This window comes from Heptranchias perlo, chromosome 12, assembly GCF_035084215.1.
Source record: "Heptranchias perlo isolate sHepPer1 chromosome 12, sHepPer1.hap1, whole genome shotgun sequence".
NCBI lineage: Eukaryota > Metazoa > Chordata > Chondrichthyes > Hexanchiformes > Hexanchidae > Heptranchias > Heptranchias perlo.
The window spans coordinates 10,672,436-10,695,780 of record NC_090336.1 but is presented as its reverse complement, the minus strand read 5'-3'; the positions used below and the strand labels follow the sequence as shown (position 1 = coordinate 10,695,780).

Here is a 23,345-nt window from a genome sequence, read left to right as displayed (position 1 = left end):
TGAGAAACAGCGAGATGAGTAGTGGGAAACAGTGAGATGGGCAGCGGAAAACAGTGAGATAGGTAGTGGGAAACAGTGAGATCGGTAGTGGGAAACAGTGAGATGTGTAGTGGGAAACAGTGAGATGGGTAGTGGGAAACAGTGAGATTGGTTAGTGAGAAACAGTGAGATGGGTAGTGAGAAACAATGAGATGGGTAGTGGGAAACAGTGAGATGGGTGGTGAGAAACAGTGAGATGGGCACTGGGAAACAGTGAGATGGGTAGTGGGAAACAGTGAGATGGGTTGTGAGAAACAGTGAGATGGGTAGTGAGAAACAGCGAGATGAGTAGTGGGAAACAGTGGGAAACAGTGAGATGGGCAGCGGAAAACAGTGAGATGGGTAGTGGGATACAGTGAGATCGGTAGTGGGATGCAGTGAGATGGGTAGTGGGAAACTGTGAGATGGGTAGTGAGAAACAGTGAGATGGGTAGTGAGAAGCAATGAGATGGGTAGTGGGAAACTGTGAGATGGGTAGTGAGAAACAGTGAGATGGGCACTGGGAAACAGTGAGATGGGTAGTGGGAAACTGTGAGATGGGTAGTGGGAAACAGTGAGATTGGTTAGTGAGAAACAGTGAGATGGGTAGTGAGAAACAATGAGATGGGTTGTGGGAAACAGTGAGATGGGTAGTGAGAAACAGTGAGATGGGCACTGGGAAACAGTGAGATGGGTAGTGGGAAACAGTGAGATGGGTAGTGAGAAACAGTGAGATGGGTAGTGAGAAACAGCGAGATGAGTAGTGGGAAACAGTGGGAAACAGTGAGATGGGCAGCGGAAAACAGTGAGATGGGTAGTGGGATACAGTGAGATCGGTAGTGGGATGCAGTGAGATGGGTAGTGGGAAACTGTGAGATGGGTAGTGAGAAACAGTGAGATGGGTAGTGAGAAGCAATGAGATGGGTAGTGGGAAGCTGTGAGATGGGTAGTGAGAAACAGTGAGATGGGCACTGGGAAACAGTGAGATGGGTAGTGGGAAACTGTGAGATGGGTAGTGAGAAACAGTGAGATGGGTAATGAGAAACAATGAGATGGGTAGTGAGAAACAGTGAGATGGGTAGTGAGAAACAGCGAGATGAGTAGTGGGAAACAGTGGGAAACAGTGAGATGGGCAGCGGAAAACTGTGAGATGGGTAGTGGGATACAGTGAGATGGGTAGTGGGAAACAGTGAGATGGGCACTGGGAAACAGTGAGATGGGTAGTGGGAATCAGTGAGATGGGCACTGGGAAACAGTGAGATGGGTAGTGGGAAACAGTGAGATGGATAGCGGGAAACAGTGAGATAGGTAGTGCGAAACAGCGAGATCGGTAGTGGGAAACAGTGAGATGGGTAGTGGGAAACAGTGAGATGGGTAGTGGGAAACAGTGAGATAGGCACTGGGAAACAGTGAGATGGGTAGTGAGAAACAATGAGATGGGTAGTGAGAAACAGTGAGATGGGTGGTGGGAAACAGTGAGATGGGCACTGGGAAACAGTGAGATGGGTAGTGAGAAACAATAAGATGCGTAGTGGGAAACTGTGAGATGGGTAGTGAGAAACAGTGAGATGGGTAATGAGAAACAATGAGATGGGTAGTGAGAAACAGTGAGATGGGTAGTGAGAAACAGCGAGATGAGTAGTGGGAAACAGTGGGAAACAGTGAGATGGGCAGCGGAAAACAGTGAGATGGGTAGTGGGATACAGTGAGATGGGTAGTGTGAAACGGTGAGATGGGTAGTGTGAAACTGTCAGATGGGCAGTGGGAAACAGTGGGATGGGCACTGGGAAACAGTGAGATGGGTAGTGGGAAACAGTGAGATGGGTAGTGTGAAACGGTGAGATGGGTAGTGGGAAACAGTGAGATGGGCACTGGGAAACAGTGAGATGGGCACTGGGAAACAGTGAGATGGGTAGTGTGAAACAGTGAGATGGGTCGTGTGAAACAGTGAGATGGGTAGTGGGAAACAGTGAGATGGGTAGTGTGAAACAGTGAGATGGGTAGTGGGAAACAGTGAGATGTGCAGTGAGAAACAGTGAGATGGGTAGTGGGAAACAGTGAGATGGGTAGTGGGAAACAGTGAGATCGGTAGTGGGAAACAGTGAGATGTGTAGTGGGAAACAGTGAGATGGGTAGTGGGAAACAGTGAGACGGGTAGTGAGAAACAATGAGATGGGTAGTGGGAAACAGTGAGATGGGCAGCGGAAAACAGTGAGATAGGTAGTGGGAAACAGTGAGATCGGTAGTGGGAAACAGTGAGATGTGTAGTGGGAAACAGTGAGATGGGTAGTGGGAAACAGTGAGACGGGTAGTGAGAAACAGTGAGATGGGTAGTGAGAAACAATGAGCTGGGTAGTGGGAAACAGTGAGATGGGTAGTGAGAAACAGTGAGATGGGCACTGGGAAACAGTGAGATGGGCACTGGGAAACAGTGAGATGTGTAGTGGGAAACAGTGAGATGGGTAGTGAGAAACAGTGAGATGGGTAGTGAGAAACAGCGAGATGAGTAGTGGGAAACAGTGGGAAACAGTGAGATGGGCAGCGGAAAACAGTGAGATGGGTAGTGGGAAACAGTGAGATGGGTAGTGGGAAACTGTGAGATGGGTAGTGAGAAACAGTGAGATGGGTAGTGAGAAACAATGAGATGGGTAGTGAGAAGCAATGAGATGGGTAGTGGGAAACTGTGAGATGGGTAGTGAGAAACAGTGAGATGGGTAGTGAGAAACAATGAGATGGGTAGTGAGAAACAGCGAGATGAGTAGTGGGAAACAGTGAGATGGGCAGCGGAAAACAGTGAGATAGGTAGTGGGAAACAGTGAGATCGGTAGTGGGAAACAGTGAGATGTGTAGTGGGAAACAGTGAGATGGGTAGTGGGAAACAGTGAGATTGGTTAGTGAGAAACAGTGAGATGGGTAGTGAGAAACAATGAGATGGGTAGTGGGAAACAGTGAGATGGGTGGTGAGAAACAGTGAGATGGGCACTGGGAAACAGTGAGATGGGTAGTGGGAAACAGTGAGATGGGTTGTGAGAAACAGTGAGATGGGTAGTGAGAAACAGCGAGATGAGTAGTGGGAAACAGTGGGAAACAGTGAGATGGGCAGCGGAAAACAGTGAGATGGGTAGTGGGATACAGTGAGATCGGTAGTGGGATGCAGTGAGATGGGTAGTGGGAAACTGTGAGATGGGTAGTGAGAAACAGTGAGATGGGTAGTGAGAAGCAATGAGATGGGTAGTGGGAAACTGTGAGATGGGTAGTGAGAAACAGTGAGATGGGCACTGGGAAACAGTGAGATGGGTAGTGGGAAACTGTGAGATGGGTAGTGGGAAACAGTGAGATTGGTTAGTGAGAAACAGTGAGATGGGTAGTGAGAAACAATGAGATGGGTTGTGGGAAACAGTGAGATGGGTAGTGAGAAAAGGTGAGATGGGCACTGGGAAACAGTGAGATGGGTAGTGGGAAACAGTGAGATGGGTAGTGAGAAACAGTGAGATGGGTAGTGAGAAACAGCGAGATGAGTAGTGGGAAACAGTGGGAAACAGTGAGATGGGCAGCGGAAAACAGTGAGATGGGTAGTGGGATACAGTGAGATCGGTAGTGGGATGCAGTGAGATGGGTAGTGGGAAACTGTGAGATGGGTAGTGAGAAACAGTGAGATGGGTAGTGAGAAGCAATGAGATGGGTAGTGGGAAGCTGTGAGATGGGTAGTGAGAAACAGTGAGATGGGCACTGGGAAACAGTGAGATGGGTAGTGGGAAACTGTGAGATGGGTAGTGAGAAACAGTGAGATGGGTAATGAGAAACAATGAGATGGGTAGTGAGAAACAGTGAGATGGGTAGTGAGAAACAGCGAGATGAGTAGTGGGAAACAGTGGGAAACAGTGAGATGGGCAGCGGAAAACTGTGAGATGGGTAGTGGGATACAGTGAGATGGGTAGTGGGAAACAGTGAGATGGGCACTGGGAAACAGTGAGATGGGTAGTGGGAATCAGTGAGATGGGCACTGGGAAACAGTGAGATGGGTAGTGGGAAACAGTGAGATGGATAGCGGGAAACAGTGAGATAGGTAGTGCGAAACAGCGAGATCGGTAGTGGGAAACAGTGAGATGGGTAGTGGGAAACAGTGAGATGGGTAGTGGGAAACAGTGAGATGGGCACTGGGAAACAGTGAGATGGGTAGTGAGAAACAATGAGATGGGTAGTGAGAAACAGTGAGATGGGTGGTGGGAAACAGTGAGATGGGCACTGGGAAACAGTGAGATGGGTAGTGAGAAACAATAAGATGCGTAGTGGGAAACTGTGAGATGGGTAGTGAGAAACAGTGAGATGGGTAATGAGAAACAATGAGATGGGTAGTGAGAAACAGTGAGATGGGTAGTGAGAAACAGCGAGATGAGTAGTGGGAAACAGTGGGAAACAGTGAGATGGGCAGCGGAAAACAGTGAGATGGGTAGTGGGATACAGTGAGATGGGTAGTGTGAAACGGTGAGATGGGTAGTGTGAAACTGTCAGATGGGTAGTGGGAAACAGTGGGATGGGCACTGGGAAACAGTGAGATGGGTAGTGGGAAACAGTGAGATGGGTAGTGTGAAACGGTGAGATGGGTAGTGGGAAACAGTGAGATGGGCACTGGGAAACAGTGAGATGGGCACTGGGAAACAGTGAGATGGGTAGTGTGAAACAGTGAGATGGGTCGTGTGAAACAGTGAGATGGGTAGTGGGAAACAGTGAGATGGGTAGTGTGAAACAGTGAGATGGGTAGTGGGAAACAGTGAGATGTGCAGTGAGAAACAGTGAGATGGGTAGTGGGAAACAGTGAGATGGGTAGTGGGAAACAGTGAGATCGGTAGTGGGAAACAGTGAGATGTGTAGTGGGAAACAGTGAGATGGGTAGTGGGAAACAGTGAGACGGGTAGTGAGAAACAATGAGATGGGTAGTGGGAAACAGTGAGATGGGCAGCGGAAAACAGTGAGATAGGTAGTGGGAAACAGTGAGATCGGTAGTGGGAAACAGTGAGATGTGTAGTGGGAAACAGTGAGATGGGTAGTGGGAAACAGTGAGACGGGTAGTGAGAAACAGTGAGATGGGTAGTGAGAAACAATGAGCTGGGTAGTGGGAAACAGTGAGATGGGTAGTGAGAAACAGTGAGATGGGCACTGGGAAACAGTGAGATGGGCACTGGGAAACAGTGAGATGTGTAGTGGGAAACAGTGAGATGGGTAGTGAGAAACAGTGAGATGGGTAGTGAGAAACAGCGAGATGAGTAGTGGGAAACAGTGGGAAACAGTGAGATGGGCAGCGGAAAACAGTGAGATGGGTAGTGGGAAACAGTGAGATGGGTAGTGGGAAACTGTGAGATGGGTAGTGAGAAACAGTGAGATGGGTAGTGAGAAACAATGAGATGGGTAGTGAGAAGCAATGAGATGGGTAGTGGGAAACTGTGAGATGGGTAGTGAGAAACAGTGAGATGGGTAGTGAGAAACAATGAGATGGGTAGTGAGAAACAGTGAGATGGGTAGTGAGAAACAATGAGATGGGTAGTGAGAATCAGCGAGATGAGTCGTGGGAAACAGTGGGAAACAGTGAGATGGGCAGCGGAAAACAGTGAGATGGGTAGTGGGATACAGTGAGATGGGTAGTGTGAAACGGTGAGATGGGTAGTGTGAAACGGTGAGATGGGTAGTGGGAAACAGTGAGATGAGCACTGGGAAACAGTGAGATGGGTAGTGGGAAACAGTGAGATGGGTCGTGTGAAACGGTGAGATGGGTAGTGGGAAACGGTGAGATGGGTAGTGGGAAACTGTGAGATGGGTAGTGAGAAACAGTGAGATGGGCACTGGGAAACAGTGAGATGGGTAGTGGGAAACTGTGAGATGGGTAGTGGGAAACAGTGAGATTGGTTAGTGAGAAACAGTGAGATGGGTAGTGAGAAACAATGAGATGGGTTGTGGGAAACAGTGAGATGGGTAGTGAGAAAAGGTGAGATGGGCACTGGGAAACAGTGAGATGGGTAGTGGGAAACAGTGAGATGGGTAGTGAGAAACAGTGAGATGGGTAGTGAGAAACAGCGAGATGAGTAGTGGGAAACAGTGGGAAACAGTGAGATGGGCAGCGGAAAACAGTGAGATGGGTAGTGGGATACAGTGAGATCGGTAGTGGGATGCAGTGAGATGGGTAGTGGGAAACTGTGAGATGGGTAGTGAGAAACAGTGAGATGGGTAGTGAGAAGCAATGAGATGGGTAGTGGGAAGCTGTGAGATGGGTAGTGAGAAACAGTGAGATGGGCACTGGGAAACAGTGAGATGGGTAGTGGGAAACTGTGAGATGGGTAGTGAGAAACAGTGAGATGGGTAATGAGAAACAATGAGATGGGTAGTGAGAAACAGTGAGATGGGTAGTGAGAAACAGCGAGATGAGTAGTGGGAAACAGTGGGAAACAGTGAGATGGGCAGCGGAAAACTGTGAGATGGGTAGTGGGATACAGTGAGATGGGTAGTGGGAAACAGTGAGATGGGCACTGGGAAACAGTGAGATGGGTAGTGGGAATCAGTGAGATGGGCACTGGGAAACAGTGAGATGGGTAGTGGGAAACAGTGAGATGGATAGCGGGAAACAGTGAGATAGGTAGTGCGAAACAGCGAGATCGGTAGTGGGAAACAGTGAGATGGGTAGTGGGAAACAGTGAGATGGGTAGTGGGAAACAGTGAGATGGGCACTGGGAAACAGTGAGATGGGTAGTGAGAAACAATGAGATGGGTAGTGAGAAACAGTGAGATGGGTGGTGGGAAACAGTGAGATGGGCACTGGGAAACAGTGAGATGGGTAGTGAGAAACAATAAGATGCGTAGTGGGAAACTGTGAGATGGGTAGTGAGAAACAGTGAGATGGGTAATGAGAAACAATGAGATGGGTAGTGAGAAACAGTGAGATGGGTAGTGAGAAACAGCGAGATGAGTAGTGGGAAACAGTGGGAAACAGTGAGATGGGCAGCGGAAAACAGTGAGATGGGTAGTGGGATACAGTGAGATGGGTAGTGTGAAACGGTGAGATGGGTAGTGTGAAACTGTCAGATGGGTAGTGGGAAACAGTGGGATGGGCACTGGGAAACAGTGAGATGGGTAGTGGGAAACAGTGAGATGGGTAGTGTGAAACGGTGAGATGGGTAGTGGGAAACAGTGAGATGGGCACTGGGAAACAGTGAGATGGGCACTGGGAAACAGTGAGATGGGTAGTGTGAAACAGTGAGATGGGTCGTGTGAAACAGTGAGATGGGTAGTGGGAAACAGTGAGATGGGTAGTGTGAAACAGTGAGATGGGTAGTGGGAAACAGTGAGATGTGCAGTGAGAAACAGTGAGATGGGTAGTGGGAAACAGTGAGATGGGTAGTGGGAAACAGTGAGATCGGTAGTGGGAAACAGTGAGATGTGTAGTGGGAAACAGTGAGATGGGTAGTGGGAAACAGTGAGACGGGTAGTGAGAAACAATGAGATGGGTAGTGGGAAACAGTGAGATGGGCAGCGGAAAACAGTGAGATAGGTAGTGGGAAACAGTGAGATCGGTAGTGGGAAACAGTGAGATGTGTAGTGGGAAACAGTGAGATGGGTAGTGGGAAACAGTGAGACGGGTAGTGAGAAACAGTGAGATGGGTAGTGAGAAACAATGAGCTGGGTAGTGGGAAACAGTGAGATGGGTAGTGAGAAACAGTGAGATGGGCACTGGGAAACAGTGAGATGGGCACTGGGAAACAGTGAGATGTGTAGTGGGAAACAGTGAGATGGGTAGTGAGAAACAGTGAGATGGGTAGTGAGAAACAGCGAGATGAGTAGTGGGAAACAGTGGGAAACAGTGAGATGGGCAGCGGAAAACAGTGAGATGGGTAGTGGGAAACAGTGAGATGGGTAGTGGGAAACTGTGAGATGGGTAGTGAGAAACAGTGAGATGGGTAGTGAGAAACAATGAGATGGGTAGTGAGAAGCAATGAGATGGGTAGTGGGAAACTGTGAGATGGGTAGTGAGAAACAGTGAGATGGGTAGTGAGAAACAATGAGATGGGTAGTGAGAAACAGTGAGATGGGTAGTGAGAAACAATGAGATGGGTAGTGAGAATCAGCGAGATGAGTCGTGGGAAACAGTGGGAAACAGTGAGATGGGCAGCGGAAAACAGTGAGATGGGTAGTGGGATACAGTGAGATGGGTAGTGTGAAACGGTGAGATGGGTAGTGTGAAACGGTGAGATGGGTAGTGGGAAACAGTGAGATGAGCACTGGGAAACAGTGAGATGGGTAGTGGGAAACAGTGAGATGGGTCGTGTGAAACGGTGAGATGGGTAGTGGGAAACGGTGAGATGGGTAGTGGGAAACAGTGAGATGGGCACTGGGAAACAGTGAGATGGGTAGTGTGAAACAGTGAGATGGGTAGTGGGAAACAGTGAGATGTGTAGTGGGAAACAGTGAGATGGGTAGTGGAAACAGTGAGACGGGTAGTGAGAAACAGTGAGATGGGTAGTGAGAAACAATGAGATGGGTAGTGGGAAACAGTGAGATGTGTAGTGGGAAACAGTGAGATGGGTAGTGGGAAACAGTGAGACGGGTAGTGAGAAACAGTGAGATGGGTAGTGAGAAACAATGAGATGGGTAGTGGGAAACAGTGAGATGGGTAGTGAGAAACAGTGAGATGGGCACTGGGAAACAGTGAGATGGGTAGTGGGAAACCGTGAGATGGGTAGTGAGAAACAGTGGGATGGGTAGTGAGAAACAGCGAGATGAGTAGTGGGAAACAGTGAGATGGGCAGCGGAAAACAGTGAGATAGGTAGTGGGAAACAGTGAGATCGGTAGTGGGAAACAGTGAGATGTGTAGTGGGAAACAGTGAGATGGGTAGTGGGAAACAGTGAGATTGGTTAGTGAGAAACAGTGAGATGGGTAGTGAGAAACAATGAGATGGGTAGTGGGAAACAGTGAGATGGGTAGTGAGAAACAGTGAGATGGGCACTGGGAAACAGTGAGATAGGTAGTGGGAAACAGTGAGATGGGTAGTGAGAAACAGTGAGATGGGTAGTGAGAAACAGCGAGATGAGTAGTGGGAAACAGTGGGAAACAGTGAGATGGGCAGCGGAAAACAGTGAGATGGGTAGTGGGATACAGTGAGATCGGTAGTGGGATACAGTGAGATGGGTAGTGGGAAACTGTGAGATGGGTAGTGAGAAACAGTGAGATGGGTAGTGAGAAGCAATGAGATGGGTAGTGGGAAACTGTGAGATGGGTAGTGAGAAACAGTGAGATGGGCACTGGGAAACAGTGAGATGGGTAGTGGGAAACTGTGAGATGGGTAGTGAGAAACAGTGAGATGGGTAATGAGAAACAATGAGATGGGTAGTGAGAAACAGTGAGATGGGTAGTGAGAAACAGCGAGATGAGTAGTGGAAAACAGTGGGAAACAGTGAGATGGGCAGCGGAAAACAGTGAGATGGGTAGTGGGATACAGTGAGATGGGTAGTGGGAAACAGTGAGATGGGCACTGGGAAACAGTGAGATGGGTAGTGGGAATCAGTGAGATGGGCACTGGGAAACAGTGAGATGGGTAGTGGGAAACAGTGAGATGGATAGCGGGAAACAGTGAGATAGGTAGTGCGAAACAGCGAGATCGGTAGTGGGAAACAGTGAGATGGGTCGTGGGAAACTGTGAGATGGGTAGTGGGAAACAGTGAGATGGGCACTGGGAAACAGTGAGATGGGTAGTGAGAAACAATGAGATGGGTAGTGAGAAACAGTGAGATGGGTGGTGGGAAACAGTGAGATGGGCACTGGGAAACAGTGAGATGGGTAGTGAGAAACAATAAGATGCGTAGTGGGAAACTGTGAGATGGGTAGTGAGAAACAGTGTGATGGGTAATGAGAAACAATGAGATGGGTAGTGAGAAACAGTGAGATGGGTAGTGAGAAACAGCGAGATGAGTAGTGGGAAACAGTGAGATGGGCAGCGGAAAACAGTGAGATGGGTAGTGGGATACAGTGAGATGGGTAGTGTGAAACGGTGAGATGGGTAGTGTGAAACTGTCAGATGGGTAGTGGGAAACAGTGGGATGGGCACTGGGAAACAGTGAGATGGGTAGTGGGAAACAGTGAGATGGGTAGTGTGAAACGGTGAGATGGGTAGTGTGAAACGGTGAGATGGGTAGTGGGAAACAGTGAGATGGGCACTGGGAAACAGTGAGATGGGCACTGGGAAACAGTGAGATGGGTAGTGTGAAACAGTGAGATGGGTCGTGTGAAACAGTGAGATGGGTAGTGGGAAACAGTGAGATGGGTAGTGTGAAACAGTGAGATGGGTAGTGGGAAACAGTGAGATGTGCAGTGAGAAACAGTGAGATGGGTAGTGGGAAACAGTGAGATGGGTAGTGGGAAACAGTGAGATCGGTAGTGGGAAACAGTGAGATGTGTAGTGGGAAACAGTGAGATGGGTAGTGGGAAACAGTGAGACGGGTAGTGAGAAACAATGAGATGGGTAGTGGGAATCAGTGAGATGGGCAGCGGAAAACAGTGAGATAGGTAGTGGGAAACAGTGAGATCGGTAGTGGGAAACAGTGAGATGTGTAGTGGGAAACAGTGAGATGGGTAGTGGGAAACAGTGAGACGGGTAGTGAGAAACAGTGAGATGGGTAGTGAGAAACAATGAGCTGGGTAGTGGGAAACAGTGAGATGGGTAGTGAGAAACAGTGAGATGGGCACTGGGAAACAGTGAGATGTGTAGTGGGAAACAGTGAGATGGGTAGTGAGAAACAGTGAGATGGGTACTGAGAAACAGCGAGATGAGTAGTGGGAAACAGTGGGAAACAGTGAGATGGGCAGCGGAAAACAGTGAGATGGGTAGTAGGATACAGTGAGATGGGTAGTGGGAAACAGTGAGATGGGCACTGGGAAACAGTGAGATGGGTAGTGGGAATCAGTGAGATGGGCACTGGGAAACAGTGAGATGGGTAGTGGGAAACAGTGAGATGGATAGCGGGAAACAGTGAGATAGGTAGTGCGAAACAGCGAGATCGGTAGTGGGAAACAGTGAGATGGGTAGTGGGAAACAGTGAGATGTGTAGTGGGAAACAGTGAGATGGGTAGTGGGAAACAGTGAGACGGGTAGTGAGAAACAGTGAGATGGGTAGTGAGAAACAATGAGCTGGGTAGTGGGAAACAGTGAGATGGGTAGTGAGAAACAGTGAGATGGGCACTGGGAAACAGTGAGATGTGTAGTGGGAAACAGTGAGATGGGTAGTGAGAAACAGTGAGATGGGTAGTGAGAAACAGCGAGATGAGTAGTGGGAAACAGTGGGAAACAGTGAGATGGGCAGCGGAAAACAGTGAGATGGGTAGTAGGATACAGTGAGATGGGTAGTGGGAAACAGTGAGATGGGCACTGGGAAACAGTGAGATGGGTAGTGGGAATCAGTGAGATGGGCACTGGGAAACAGTGAGATGGGTAGTGGGAAACAGTGAGATGGATAGCGGGAAACAGTGAGATAGGTAGTGCGAAACAGCGAGATCGGTAGTGGGAAACAGTGAGATGGGTAGTGGGAAACAGTGAGATGGGTAGTGGGAAACAGTGAGATGGGCACTGGGAAACAGTGAGATGGGTAGTGAGAAACAATGAGATGGGTAGTGAGAAACAGTGAGATGGGTGGTGGGAAACAGTGAGATGGGCACTGGGAAACAGTGAGATGGGTAGTGAGAAACAATAAGATGCGTAGTGGGAAACTGTGAGATGGGTAGTGAGAAACAGTGAGATGGGTAATGAGAAACAATGAGATGGGTAGTGAGAAACAGTGAGATGGGTAGTGAGAAACAGCGAGATGAGTAGTGGGAAACAGTGGGAAACAGTGAGATGGGCAGCGGAAAACAGTGAGATGGGTAGTGGGATACAGTGAGATGGGTGGTGTGAAACGGTGAGATGGGTAGTGTGAAACTGTGAGATGGGTAGTGGGAAACAGTGGGATGGGCACTGGGAAACAGTGAGATGGGTAGTGGGAAACAGTGAGATGGGTAGTGTGAAACGGTGAGATGGGTAGTGGGAAACAGTGAGATGGGCACTGGGAAACAGTGAGATGGGCACTGGGAAACAGTGAGATGGGTAGTGTGAAACAGTGAGATGGGTCGTGTGAAACAGTGAGATGGGTAGTGGGAAACAGTGAGATGGGTAGTGTGAAACAGTGAGATGGGTAGTGGGAAACAGTGAGATGTGCAGTGAGAAACAGTGAGATGGGTAGTGGGAAACAGTGAGATGGGTAGTGGGAAACAGTGAGATCGGTAGTGGGAAACAGTGAGATGTGTAGTGGGAAACAGTGAGATGGGTAGTGGGAAACAGTGAGACGGGTAGTGAGAAACAATGAGATGGGTAGTGGGAAACAGTGAGATGGGCAGCGGAAAACAGTGAGATAGGTAGTGGGAAACAGTGAGATCGGTAGTGGGAAACAGTGAGATGTGTAGTGGGAAACAGTGAGATGGGTAGTGGGAAACAGTGAGACGGGTAGTGAGAAACAGTGAGATGGGTAGTGAGAAACAATGAGCTGGGTAGTGGGAAACAGTGAGATGGGTAGTGAGAAACAGTGAGATGGGCACTGGGAAACAGTGAGATGGGCACTGGGAAACAGTGAGATGTGTAGTGGGAAACAGTGAGATGGGTAGTGAGAAACAGTGAGATGGGTAGTGAGAAACAGCGAGATGAGTAGTGGGAAACAGTGGGAAACAGTGAGATGGGCAGTGGAAAACAGTGAGATGGGTAGTGGGAAACAGTGAGATGGGTAGTGCGAAACAGCGAGATCGGTAGTGGGAAACAGTGAGATGGGTAGTGGGAAACAGTGAGATGTGTAGTGGGAAACAGTGAGATGGGTAGTGGGAAACAGTGAGACGGGTAGTGAGAAACAGTGAGATGGGTAGTGAGAAACAATGAGCTGGGTAGTGGGAAACAGTGAGATGGGTAGTGAGAAACAGTGAGATGGGCACTGGGAAACAGTGAGATGTGTAGTGGGAAACAGTGAGATGGGTAGTGAGAAACAGTGAGATGGGTAGTGAGAAACAGCGAGATGAGTAGTGGGAAACAGTGGGAAACAGTGAGATGGGCAGCGGAAAACAGTGAGATGGGTAGTAGGATACAGTGAGATGGGTCGTGGGAAACAGTGAGATGGGCACTGGGAAACAGTGAGATGGGTAGTGGGAATCAGTGAGATGGGCACTGGGAAACAGTGAGATGGGTAGTGGGAAACAGTGAGATGGATAGCGGGAAACAGTGAGATAGGTAGTGCGAAACAGCGAGATCGGTAGTGGGAAACAGTGAGATGGGTAGTGGGAAACAGTGAGATGGGTAGTGGGAAACAGTGAGATGGGCACTGGGAAACAGTGAGATGGGTAGTGAGAAACAATGAGATGGGTAGTGAGAAACAGTGAGATGGGTGGTGGGAAACAGTGAGATGGGCACTGGGAAACAGTGAGATGGGTAGTGAGAAACAATAAGATGCGTAGTGGGAAACTGTGAGATGGGTAGTGAGAAACAGTGAGATGGGTAATGAGAAACAATGAGATGGGTAGTGAGAAACAGTGAGATGGGTAGTGAGAAACAGCGAGATGAGTAGTGGGAAACAGTGGGAAACAGTGAGATGGGCAGCGGAAAACAGTGAGATGGGTAGTGGGATACAGTGAGATGGGTAGTGTGAAACGGTGAGATGGGTAGTGTGAAACTGTGAGATGGGTAGTGGGAAACAGTGGGATGGGCACTGGGAAACAGTGAGATGGGTAGTGGGAAACAGTGAGATGGGTAGTGTGAAACGGTGAGATGGGTAGTGGGAAACAGTGAGATGGGCACTGGGAAACAGTGAGATGGGCACTGGGAAACAGTGAGATGGGTAGTGTGAAACAGTGAGATGGGTCGTGTGAAACAGTGAGATGGGTAGTGGGAAACAGTGAGATGGGTAGTGTGAAACAGTGAGATGGGTAGTGGGAAACAGTGAGATGTGCAGTGAGAAACAGTGAGATGGGTAGTGGGAAACAGTGAGATGGGTAGTGGGAAACAGTGAGATCGGTAGTGGGAAACAGTGAGATGTGTAGTGGGAAACAGTGAGATGGGTAGTGGGAAACAGTGAGACGGGTAGTGAGAAACAATGAGATGGGTAGTGGGAAACAGTGAGATGGGCAGCGGAAAACAGTGAGATAGGTAGTGGGAAACAGTGAGATCGGTAGTGGGAAACAGTGAGATGTGTAGTGGGAAACAGTGAGATGGGTAGTGGGAAACAGTGAGACGGGTAGTGAGAAACAGTGAGATGGGTAGTGAGAAACAATGAGCTGGGTAGTGGGAAACAGTGAGATGGGTAGTGAGAAACAGTGAGATGGGCACTGGGAAACAGTGAGATGGGCACTGGGAAACAGTGAGATGTGTAGTGGGAAACAGTGAGATGGGTAGTGAGAAACAGTGAGATGGGTAGTGAGAAACAGCGAGATGAGTAGTGGGAAACAGTGGGAAACAGTGAGATGGGCAGTGGAAAACAGTGAGATGGGTAGTGGGAAACAGTGAGATGGGTAGTGGGAAACTGTGAGATGGGTAGTGAGAAACAGTGAGATGGGTAGTGAGAAACAATGAGATGGGTAGTGAGAAGCAATGAGATGGGTAGTGGGAAACTGTGAGATGGGTAGTGAGAAACAGTGAGATGGGTAGTGAGAAACAATGAGATGGGTAGTGAGAAACAGTGAGATGGGTAGTGAGAAACAATGAGATGGGTAGTGAGAATCAGCGAGATGAGTCGTGGGAAACAGTGGGAAACAGTGAGATGGGCAGCGGAAAACAGTGAGATGGGTAGTGGGATACAGTGAGATGGGTAGTGTGAAACGGTGAGATGGGTAGTGTGAAACGGTGAGATGGGTAGTGGGAAACAGTGAGATGAGCACTGGGAAACAGTGAGATGGGTAGTGGGAAACAGTGAGATGGGCACTGGGAAACAGTGAGATGGGTAGTGGGAAACAGTGAGATGGGTCGTGTGAAACAGTGAGATGGGCACTGGGAAACAGTGAGATGGGCACTGGGAAACAGTGAGATGGGTAGTGTGAAACAGTGAGATGGGTCGTGTGAAACAGTGAGATGGGTAGTGGGAAACAGTGAGATGGGTAGTGTGAAACAGTGAGATGGGTAGTGGGAAACAGTGAGATGTGCAGTGAGAAACAGTGAGATGGGTAGTGGGAAACAGTGAGATGGGTAGTGGGAAACAGTGAGATCGGTAGTGGGAAACAGTGAGATGTGTAGTGGGAAACAGTGAGATGGGTAGTGGGAAACAGTGAGACGGGTAGTGAGAAACAATGAGATGGGTAGTGGGAAACAGTGAGATGGGCAGCGGAAAACAGTGAGATAGGTAGTGGGAAACAGTGAGATCGGTAGTGGGAAACAGTGAGATGTGTAGTGGGAAACAGTGAGATGGGTAGTGGGAAACAGTGAGACGGGTAGTGAGAAACAGTGAGATGGGTAGTGAGAAACAATGAGCTGGGTAGTGGGAAACAGTGAGATGGGTAGTGAGAAACAGTGAGATGGGCACTGGGAAACAGTGAGATGGGCACTGGGAAACAGTGAGATGTGTAGTGGGAAACAGTGAGATGGGTAGTGAGAAACAGTGAGATGGGTAGTGAGAAACAGCGAGATGAGTAGTGGGAAACAGTGGGAAACAGTGAGATGGGCAGTGGAAAACAGTGAGATGGGTAGTGGGAAACAGTGAGATGGGTAGTGGGAAACTGTGAGATGGGTAGTGAGAAACAGTGAGATGGGTAGTGAGAAACAATGAGATGGGTAGTGAGAAGCAATGAGATGGGTAGTGGGAAACTGTGAGATGGGTAGTGAGAAACAGTGAGATGGGTAGTGAGAAACAATGAGATGGGTAGTGAGAAACAGTGAGATGGGTAGTGAGAAACAATGAGATGGGTAGTGAGAATCAGCGAGATGAGTCGTGGGAAACAGTGGGAAACAGTGAGATGGGCAGCGGAAAACAGTGAGATGGGTAGTGGGATACAGTGAGATGGGTAGTGTGAAACGGTGAGATGGGTAGTGTGAAACGGTGAGATGGGTAGTGGGAAACAGTGAGATGAGCACTGGGAAACAGTGAGATGGGTAGTGGGAAACAGTGAGATGGGCACTGGGAAACAGTGAGATGGGTAGTGGGAAACAGTGAGATGGGTCGTGTGAAACGGTGAGATGGGTAGTGGGAAACGGTGAGATGGGTAGTGGGAAACAGTGAGATGGGCACTGGGAAACAGTGAGATGGGTAGTGTGAAACAGTGAGATGGGTAGTGGGAAACAGTAAGATGTGTAGTGGGAAACAGTGAGATGGGCACTGGGAAACAGTGAGATGGGTAGTGTGAAACAGTGAGATGGGTAGTGGGAAACAGTGAGATGGGCACTGGGAAACAGTGAGATGGGCACTGGGAAACAGTGAGATGGGCACTGGGAAACAGTGAGATGGGTAGTGTGAAACAGTGAGATGGGTAGTGGGAAACAGTGAGATGTGTAGTGAGAAACAGTGAGATGGGTAGTGGGAAACAGTGAGACGGGTAGTGGGAAACAGTGAGATGGGTAGTGGGAAACAGTGAGATGGATGGTGGGAAACAGTGAGGTGGGTAGTGGGAAACAGTGAGACGGGTAGTGGGAAACAGTGAGATGGGTAGTGGGAAACAGTGAGATGGGTAGTGGGAAACAGTGAGATGGATGGTGGGAAACAGTGAGGTGGGTAGTGGGAAACAGTGAGATGGGTAGTGGGAAACAGTGAGACGGGTAGTGGGAAACATTGAGGTGGTTAGTGAGAAATAGTGAGTTGGGTAGTAGGAAACAGTGAGATGAGCAGTGGGAAACAGTAAGATGGGTCGTGGGAAATAGTGAGATGGGAAGTGGGAACCAGTGAGACGGGTAGTGGGCAACAGTGAGACGGGTAGTGGGCAACAGTGGGATTGGTAGTGGGAAACAGTATGGACTGAACAGTGTGTTACACAGATGGCTGTATGGACTGAACAATAAGTTACACAGCGGAATCTGTATGGACTGAACAGTGTGTTACACACTGAACTGTATGGACTGAACAGTGTGTTACACAGGGGAATCAGTGTGGACTGAACAGTGTGTTACACACTGAACTGTATGGACTGAACAGTGTGTTACACAGGGGAATCAGTGTGGACTGAACAGTGTGTTACACACTGAACTGTATGGACTGAACAGTGTGTTACACAGGGGAATCAGTGTGGACTGAACAGTGTGTTACACACTGAACTGTATGGACTGAACAGTGTGTTACACAGGGGAATCAGTGTGGACTGAACAGTGTGTTGCACACTGAACTGTATGGACTGAACAGTGTTACACAGGGGGAGCTGTATGGATTAAATTGTGTGTTACACAAGGGGAGTTGTATGGATTGAACAGTGTGTTATGCAGGGTGCTGTATGATTTGAACTGTTTACCACTCTTGATTTGCTTTTTCTGTTTCCAGAATGTGGGGCTGTTAAAAATGCTTCTAGAGGGCATATTGTACTGGAGGGATATCCCAGCAACTCTCACTGTGAATGGACAGTGTCAGTGAATCCAAATTTTGCTATTGAATTAAGGTAGGACTTGTTGTTGGATTTGTTATTTGTGGTGTTGGGTTTTCTCTATTATACCACTTCTGTGGTTCACTTCTGAGGCCCGAAGGCTGATGTGTTTGAAAGATCGGGGAGATCTTTGGCTAAGAGTAAAGTTGTGGTGTGCCAGCAGTATTTCTGTACCCTGGAACAACTTAACATGGCACGGGTTGTAGGTCAGAAATTGATCATTCAATTATATAGTAAGATTTGCATATCGAGTAGAAAATATTCTGAATCTAAATGGCAATTTAGAATTGAAAAGGAGGTATATCCCACCTCATAAAAGATTAGCATGAGACAACGGTCAGTGTTTTGATGCCATTTTGAAGAAATGGCTGTTGCCAGTCTGCTGTGAAGTCAAAGCCATGCAAGTGGCTTCACAAGGTTTAAATATCTGCGTATTTAACCCTTCAATTTTAAAATTCTCATCTTGTTTTCAAATCCCTCCATTGCCTCGCCCCTCCCTATCTCTGTAACCTCCTTCAACTCTAAAACCCTCAGAGATCTCTGTGCTCCTCCAATTCTGGCCTCTTGCGCATCCCCGATTTTAATCGCTCCACCATTGATGGCCGTGCCTTCAGCTGTCTAGGCCCTAAGCTCTGGAGTTCCCTTCATAAACCTCTCTGCCTCTTTACCTCTCTCTCCTTTGAGACACTTCTTAAAACCTATTTCTTTGACCAAGCTTTTGGTCACCTGCCCTAATATCTCTTTATGTGGCTCAGTGTCAATCTTTGTCTGATTGCGCTCCTGTGAAGCACCTTGGAAAGTTTTACTACGTTAAAGATGCTATATAAATGCAAATTGTTGTGTTATTGAACCCCCTGCGAAAACACAGCACCGCTGACTGTAAGCTGAGTTCTGTGCATGCGTGTGAGGACCCTCCTGTCGGCTGGGCGGTGGCTCAAATCGGTCCCTTGTCATCGAGCTGGGGAGTGACGCGTGAGAGTCTGCCTGTTGGGGTGTTGTTGATCAAGATATGACCTCCCTCTGTTGCAGGTTCTCTATGCTGAGCCTGGAGTTTGATTACATGTGTCAGTATGATTATGTGGAAGTCCGTGATGGTGATAACATCGACTCCAGGGTTGTTGGAAAATTCTGTGGAAACCAACGACCTCCCCCCATCCGGACCACCAGGAATTCGTTACATGTTCTATTTGTATCCGATGGGTATAAAAGCTTTGATGGATTTTTTGCCACGTTTGAGGAAGTTGATGGTACGTAGACTCTTCTGATTTCGGATCATATTGTGCCTCGCTTTTGTTTCTTGCTGCATTATTTGCTCAATTCCAGGTTCATTCGCTGACCTTTCAGATTCAGAATTTCTTAATTATCCCTTTGTTCCTTATGTGCTCTTTTCTTCCTCACATGCCCATTTCTTCCTTACTTGCCAGTATCTCCCTCACTTTTTCCCTTTCAACCTCACTTACCCCTTTCTTTTTCACTCAACCCTTTCTTTCTCATTTGCCCCTTTCTTTCTCATGCTCCTCTCCTCCTCACTTGCCCCAGTGCTCCTCATCTGCACCAGTCTTCCTCACCTGCACCAGTCCTCCTCACCTGCACCAGTCCTCCTCACCTGCACCAGTCCTCCTCACCTGCACCAGTCCTCCTCACTTGCCCCATTCTTCACTCACTCCTTTCTTCTTCACTCACTCCTTTCTTCCTCACTCAATCCTTTCTTTCTCATTTGTCCCTGTCTCTCTTCCTCTGTCCAGTTCACTGAGGTCAGGATGGATAACCACTGCTGGTGAAGTTTGTCCCTACTGCCTCTGACTCTTCCCACTGGCCGTGAGTTGTTTTCGAAGCACGTGTTTGTATGGTGGGCGGGATTTCTCAGGCTCACATGCAGAAGCCCGTGGCCTTCCCTTGTGGCAGTTGGGGCCCTCTCCTGTGCTGCGATTGTTAGCACGAGACTGAGGCACTGGCCCCAATTTTAACCCCCCCCATGCCCAGTGGGAATGGTGCATGGGAGAGATTAAAATTTTGAAATTCTACCTCCCGGCTCCAACCAACCACCTTCCCGCCTGGTTATATTTTTACTACCCCAAATCAGGCCATTGACGAGGCTCCCGCAAAAGGCAGGCAGGGGCCTAGTTAAGATTGAAAAGTAGAAGTAACTGAATGTCAGAGGGAGTCCGGCGCTGTCGACTGCCTGGCAGCTGATCCAAGGCGGGAGGCGCCGACTGGCCAAGGTAAGTATTAAAGATCTGCTCCTTTTAGAACCCCTTGTGGGCCAGGAGGAGTGGGGCTGCTCTATTCAGGCTCCTCAAGGAGTCCTTGGGCCTCCCAGCTCCAGCCTCCCCTCCGATCTTGATGGAACTCCCGATCTCCTGCAAAGCCCTCCTTCTACTGACTGCCGGGACCATCCCCAAGGGTTCCCGGCTGTGGCTCCTGCTGCTAAATTTGCACTCCCGCCTGCCGGTCAGGCAGTCAACAGGCCGATGTCGGCCAGATGTTTAAATGAGGCCCTGCCGTTAAAATCGGCAGAGCCTCCACATCCCCAGCCTTGCTGGTTGGTCACCCGCTTCCAGGCTCCATTGCCACCTTCCTGCCCTCCCATTAATGCCGAGACCACTGAGTCAGGAGGGAATGAAACTTGTGCTAAGCATTGTTAAGTCTGCTGAGACCCAAAGCCATCAGCTGTGGCACGTTGACCGAGTCCTGACCCACATCTTCAGGCACCCACCCCCGTCCCGCAGGAGCGGAGGTTAAAAGATAACTTGGTCCATGAGGGGAGCCTGCCCGAGACAAATGTGCTGATGATGGTGAGGGGTTGTTGGTCTTGAGCAGGCTGAGGTTTCCATGCAGCTTACCTCTTCTGGCAAATATTGAAAGGGATCATGGCTCAGCACCACCACTCACAGGTGAATGTCGATACTGCGGCTGTTTGTATTTAAGCAGCCCGGGCATTTATAAGAACATAAGAAAACATGGACCATGCAGCTCATGGACCTTTCACAGGTTAAGTACAGTCTGCTCAGTCAGGAACTCTACCCAACCCATCTTCCCCCCCCCCCCCCCCCCTCATAGGTAGATGAAGCAATACTGAAGAACACCAATCGTATCCTACATTCTACACCTGTCACCACTTGCCTTCCTCAGTCTGGTGCTGCCTCAGGAGCTAGCATGTTCCACATAGCATTCAGACATCTCTGTCTGCACTAATCCTTACAACCCACTGTCCAGTTTTCAAAGGTTTCCAACCTTTAATAACCTGCTTACAGCTTCATTATCTAACACCTTCCAATCTTTTAAGAAAGGAAAAAGGGAAGGACAGCACTTGCATTTATAAGGCAACTCAAGGGATGTTTGAGATTCTAAGGGATATGGATGAACTGAACTCTAACCAGGGGCACGGACTCAGATTAGGGAGGGTGAACAAACAGTTTAAATTTACTGAGGTCATAAGGAGGGTGGTGGATGTGTGAAACAGATGGACGAGGGAGGCAGTGGAGGCGAGAGTGTCAGCAAATTCAAGACAGAGCTGGATAGTTTGTTTTGCAAAAGGAGTGACTGAGAGGTATACAAAACAGAATATTGTGAGGTATTGTTTTATTGGATTACAAGATAATTATGGATGAGGAAGGCCAACTTAGTTTATCCATCAAGAGAGACCATACTTTACCCCAGTTACAAGTATCTGTTACTTCCTTAAATGTTTTCAGAGTTTTCACCTCTACTACACCATCTGGGACTCCAGTCCACGTGATGATTGCTCTTTGTGTGAAGAACTTTTTGATATCAGTCCTACACTTGCCTTTTTCTATTCTGAACCTTTGGCTCCTTGTCCTACTGCCATCCTTTAATTTGCAGTAATATTCCGGATTTACCTTTTCCATTCAATTTACTAGCTTAGATACCTCACGAACACCATCTCACTGATGCCTCCTTTTTAAGGTGAGAAGGCCAAGGTTTCTTTGGTCTTTCCTTATAACTCAGGGTCCTGACATTAAGGAGCAGATCTCTTGTGAGCTGCTTCCAGCACCTGAACGTGTTGCTTGTGTCTTGGTGAACAGAACTGGACGCAGTACTCTAGCTGCGGTATGACCAGAGCATCGTACAGTTTGATCACAAACTCCTTCTAAGAATGAAAGAAAGAACTCCTATTTATATAGCACCTTTCATGACCTCAGGATGTCCCAAAGTCCTTCACAGTCAATGAAGTACTTTTGAAGTGTAGTCACTGTTGTAATGTAGGAAACACAGCAGCCAATTTGCGCACAGCAAGATCCCACAAACAGCAATGAAATATTGATCAGATAATCTGTTTTAGTGATGTTGGCTGAGGGATAGATATTGGCCAGGACACCAGGGAGAACTCCTCTGCTCTTTTTTGAAATAGTACCAAGGGGTCTTTTACAGGCAGACAGAGCCTCGGTTTAACATCTCATCTGAAAGAAGCCACTTCTGACAATGCAGCACTCCCTCAAAACTGCATAGGAGTTTCAGCCTAGATTTTGTGCTAAAGTTTATGGAGTGGGACTTAAACCCACAACCTTCTGACTCAGAGTTGAGAATGCTACCCACTGAGCCACGACTGACAGTTCAAGTCTTCAATTCTACTGTTTTGGCTATGTAGTTCAAGATCATTTTGGTTTTATTGCTCACTGGTCTGCATTGGTTGGATAAATTTAGGGCCAAGTCTACTAGGAGCTCCAGATCTGTTTCAACTTCATCCATAGGTATTGCAGTGCTATTCCAGGAGCATGTGTATCGCACATTTTTACTTCCTGTCTGCAGTACTTTACACTTGTCTGCATTACATTTCATCTGCCATCGTTCCATCCACTACTGGAGTTTTTTGAGGATGTAACTGGTAGAATAGATAAGGGATAACCAGTGGATGTGGTTTATTTGGATTTTCAGAAGGCCTTTGCTAAAGTCCCACATAAGAGGTTAGTGTGCAAAATTAAAGCACATGGGATTGGTGGTAATATACTGGCATGGATTGAAAATTGGTTAACAGACAGGAAACAGAGAGTAAGAATAAATGGGTCTTTTCGGGTGGCAGGCGGTGACTAGTGGGGTACCGCAGGGATCAGTGCTTGGGCCCCAGCTATTCACAATATATATCAATGATTTGGATGAGGGAACCAAATGTAATATTTCCAAATTTGCTGACGACACAAAACTAGGTGGGATCATGAGTTGTGAGGAGGATGCAAAAATGCTTCAAGGCGATTTAGACAAGTTGAGTGAGTGGGCAAATACATGGCAGATGCAGTATAATGTGGATAAATGTGAAGTTATCCACTTCGGAAGGAAAAACAGAAAGGCAGAGTATTATTTAAATGGTGATAGATTGGGAAATGTTGATGTACAAAGGGACCTGGGTGTCCTTGTACACCAGTCGCTGAAAGCAAACATGCAGGTGCAGCAAGCAGTTAGGAAGGCAAATGGTATGTTGGCCTTCATTGCAAGAGGATTTGAGTACGGGAGCAAGGATGTATTACTGCAGTTCTACAGGGCCTTGGTGAGACCAAACCTAGAGAATTGTGTGCAGTTTTGGTCTCCTTACCTAAGAAAGGATATACTTGCCATAGAGGGAGTACAGCGAAGGTTCACCAGACTGATACCTGGGATGACAGGAATCATAGAATCATAGAATCATAGAAGTTACAACATGGAAACAGGCCCTTCGGCCCAACATGTCCATGTCACCCAGTTTATACCACTTAGCTAGTCCCAATTGCCTGCACT

The 23,345-nt window shown here is 48.1% G+C and overlaps 1 protein-coding gene across 2 annotated transcripts in view; it reads left to right on the top strand.

The window, feature by feature from the left end:
* Positions 1-23,345, top strand: part of LOC137327814 (inactive serine protease PAMR1-like) — a 228,670-nt gene that overhangs the window by 67,064 nt on the left and 138,261 nt on the right. For both annotated transcript variants that reach the window (XM_067993634.1, XM_067993635.1), the window contains exons 4-5: positions 17,516-17,630; positions 18,645-18,862. In XM_067993634.1, coding sequence (XP_067849735.1) covers positions 17,516-17,630; positions 18,645-18,862 — 333 coding nt within the window. The remainder of the gene's footprint in view (positions 1-17,515; positions 17,631-18,644; positions 18,863-23,345) is intronic.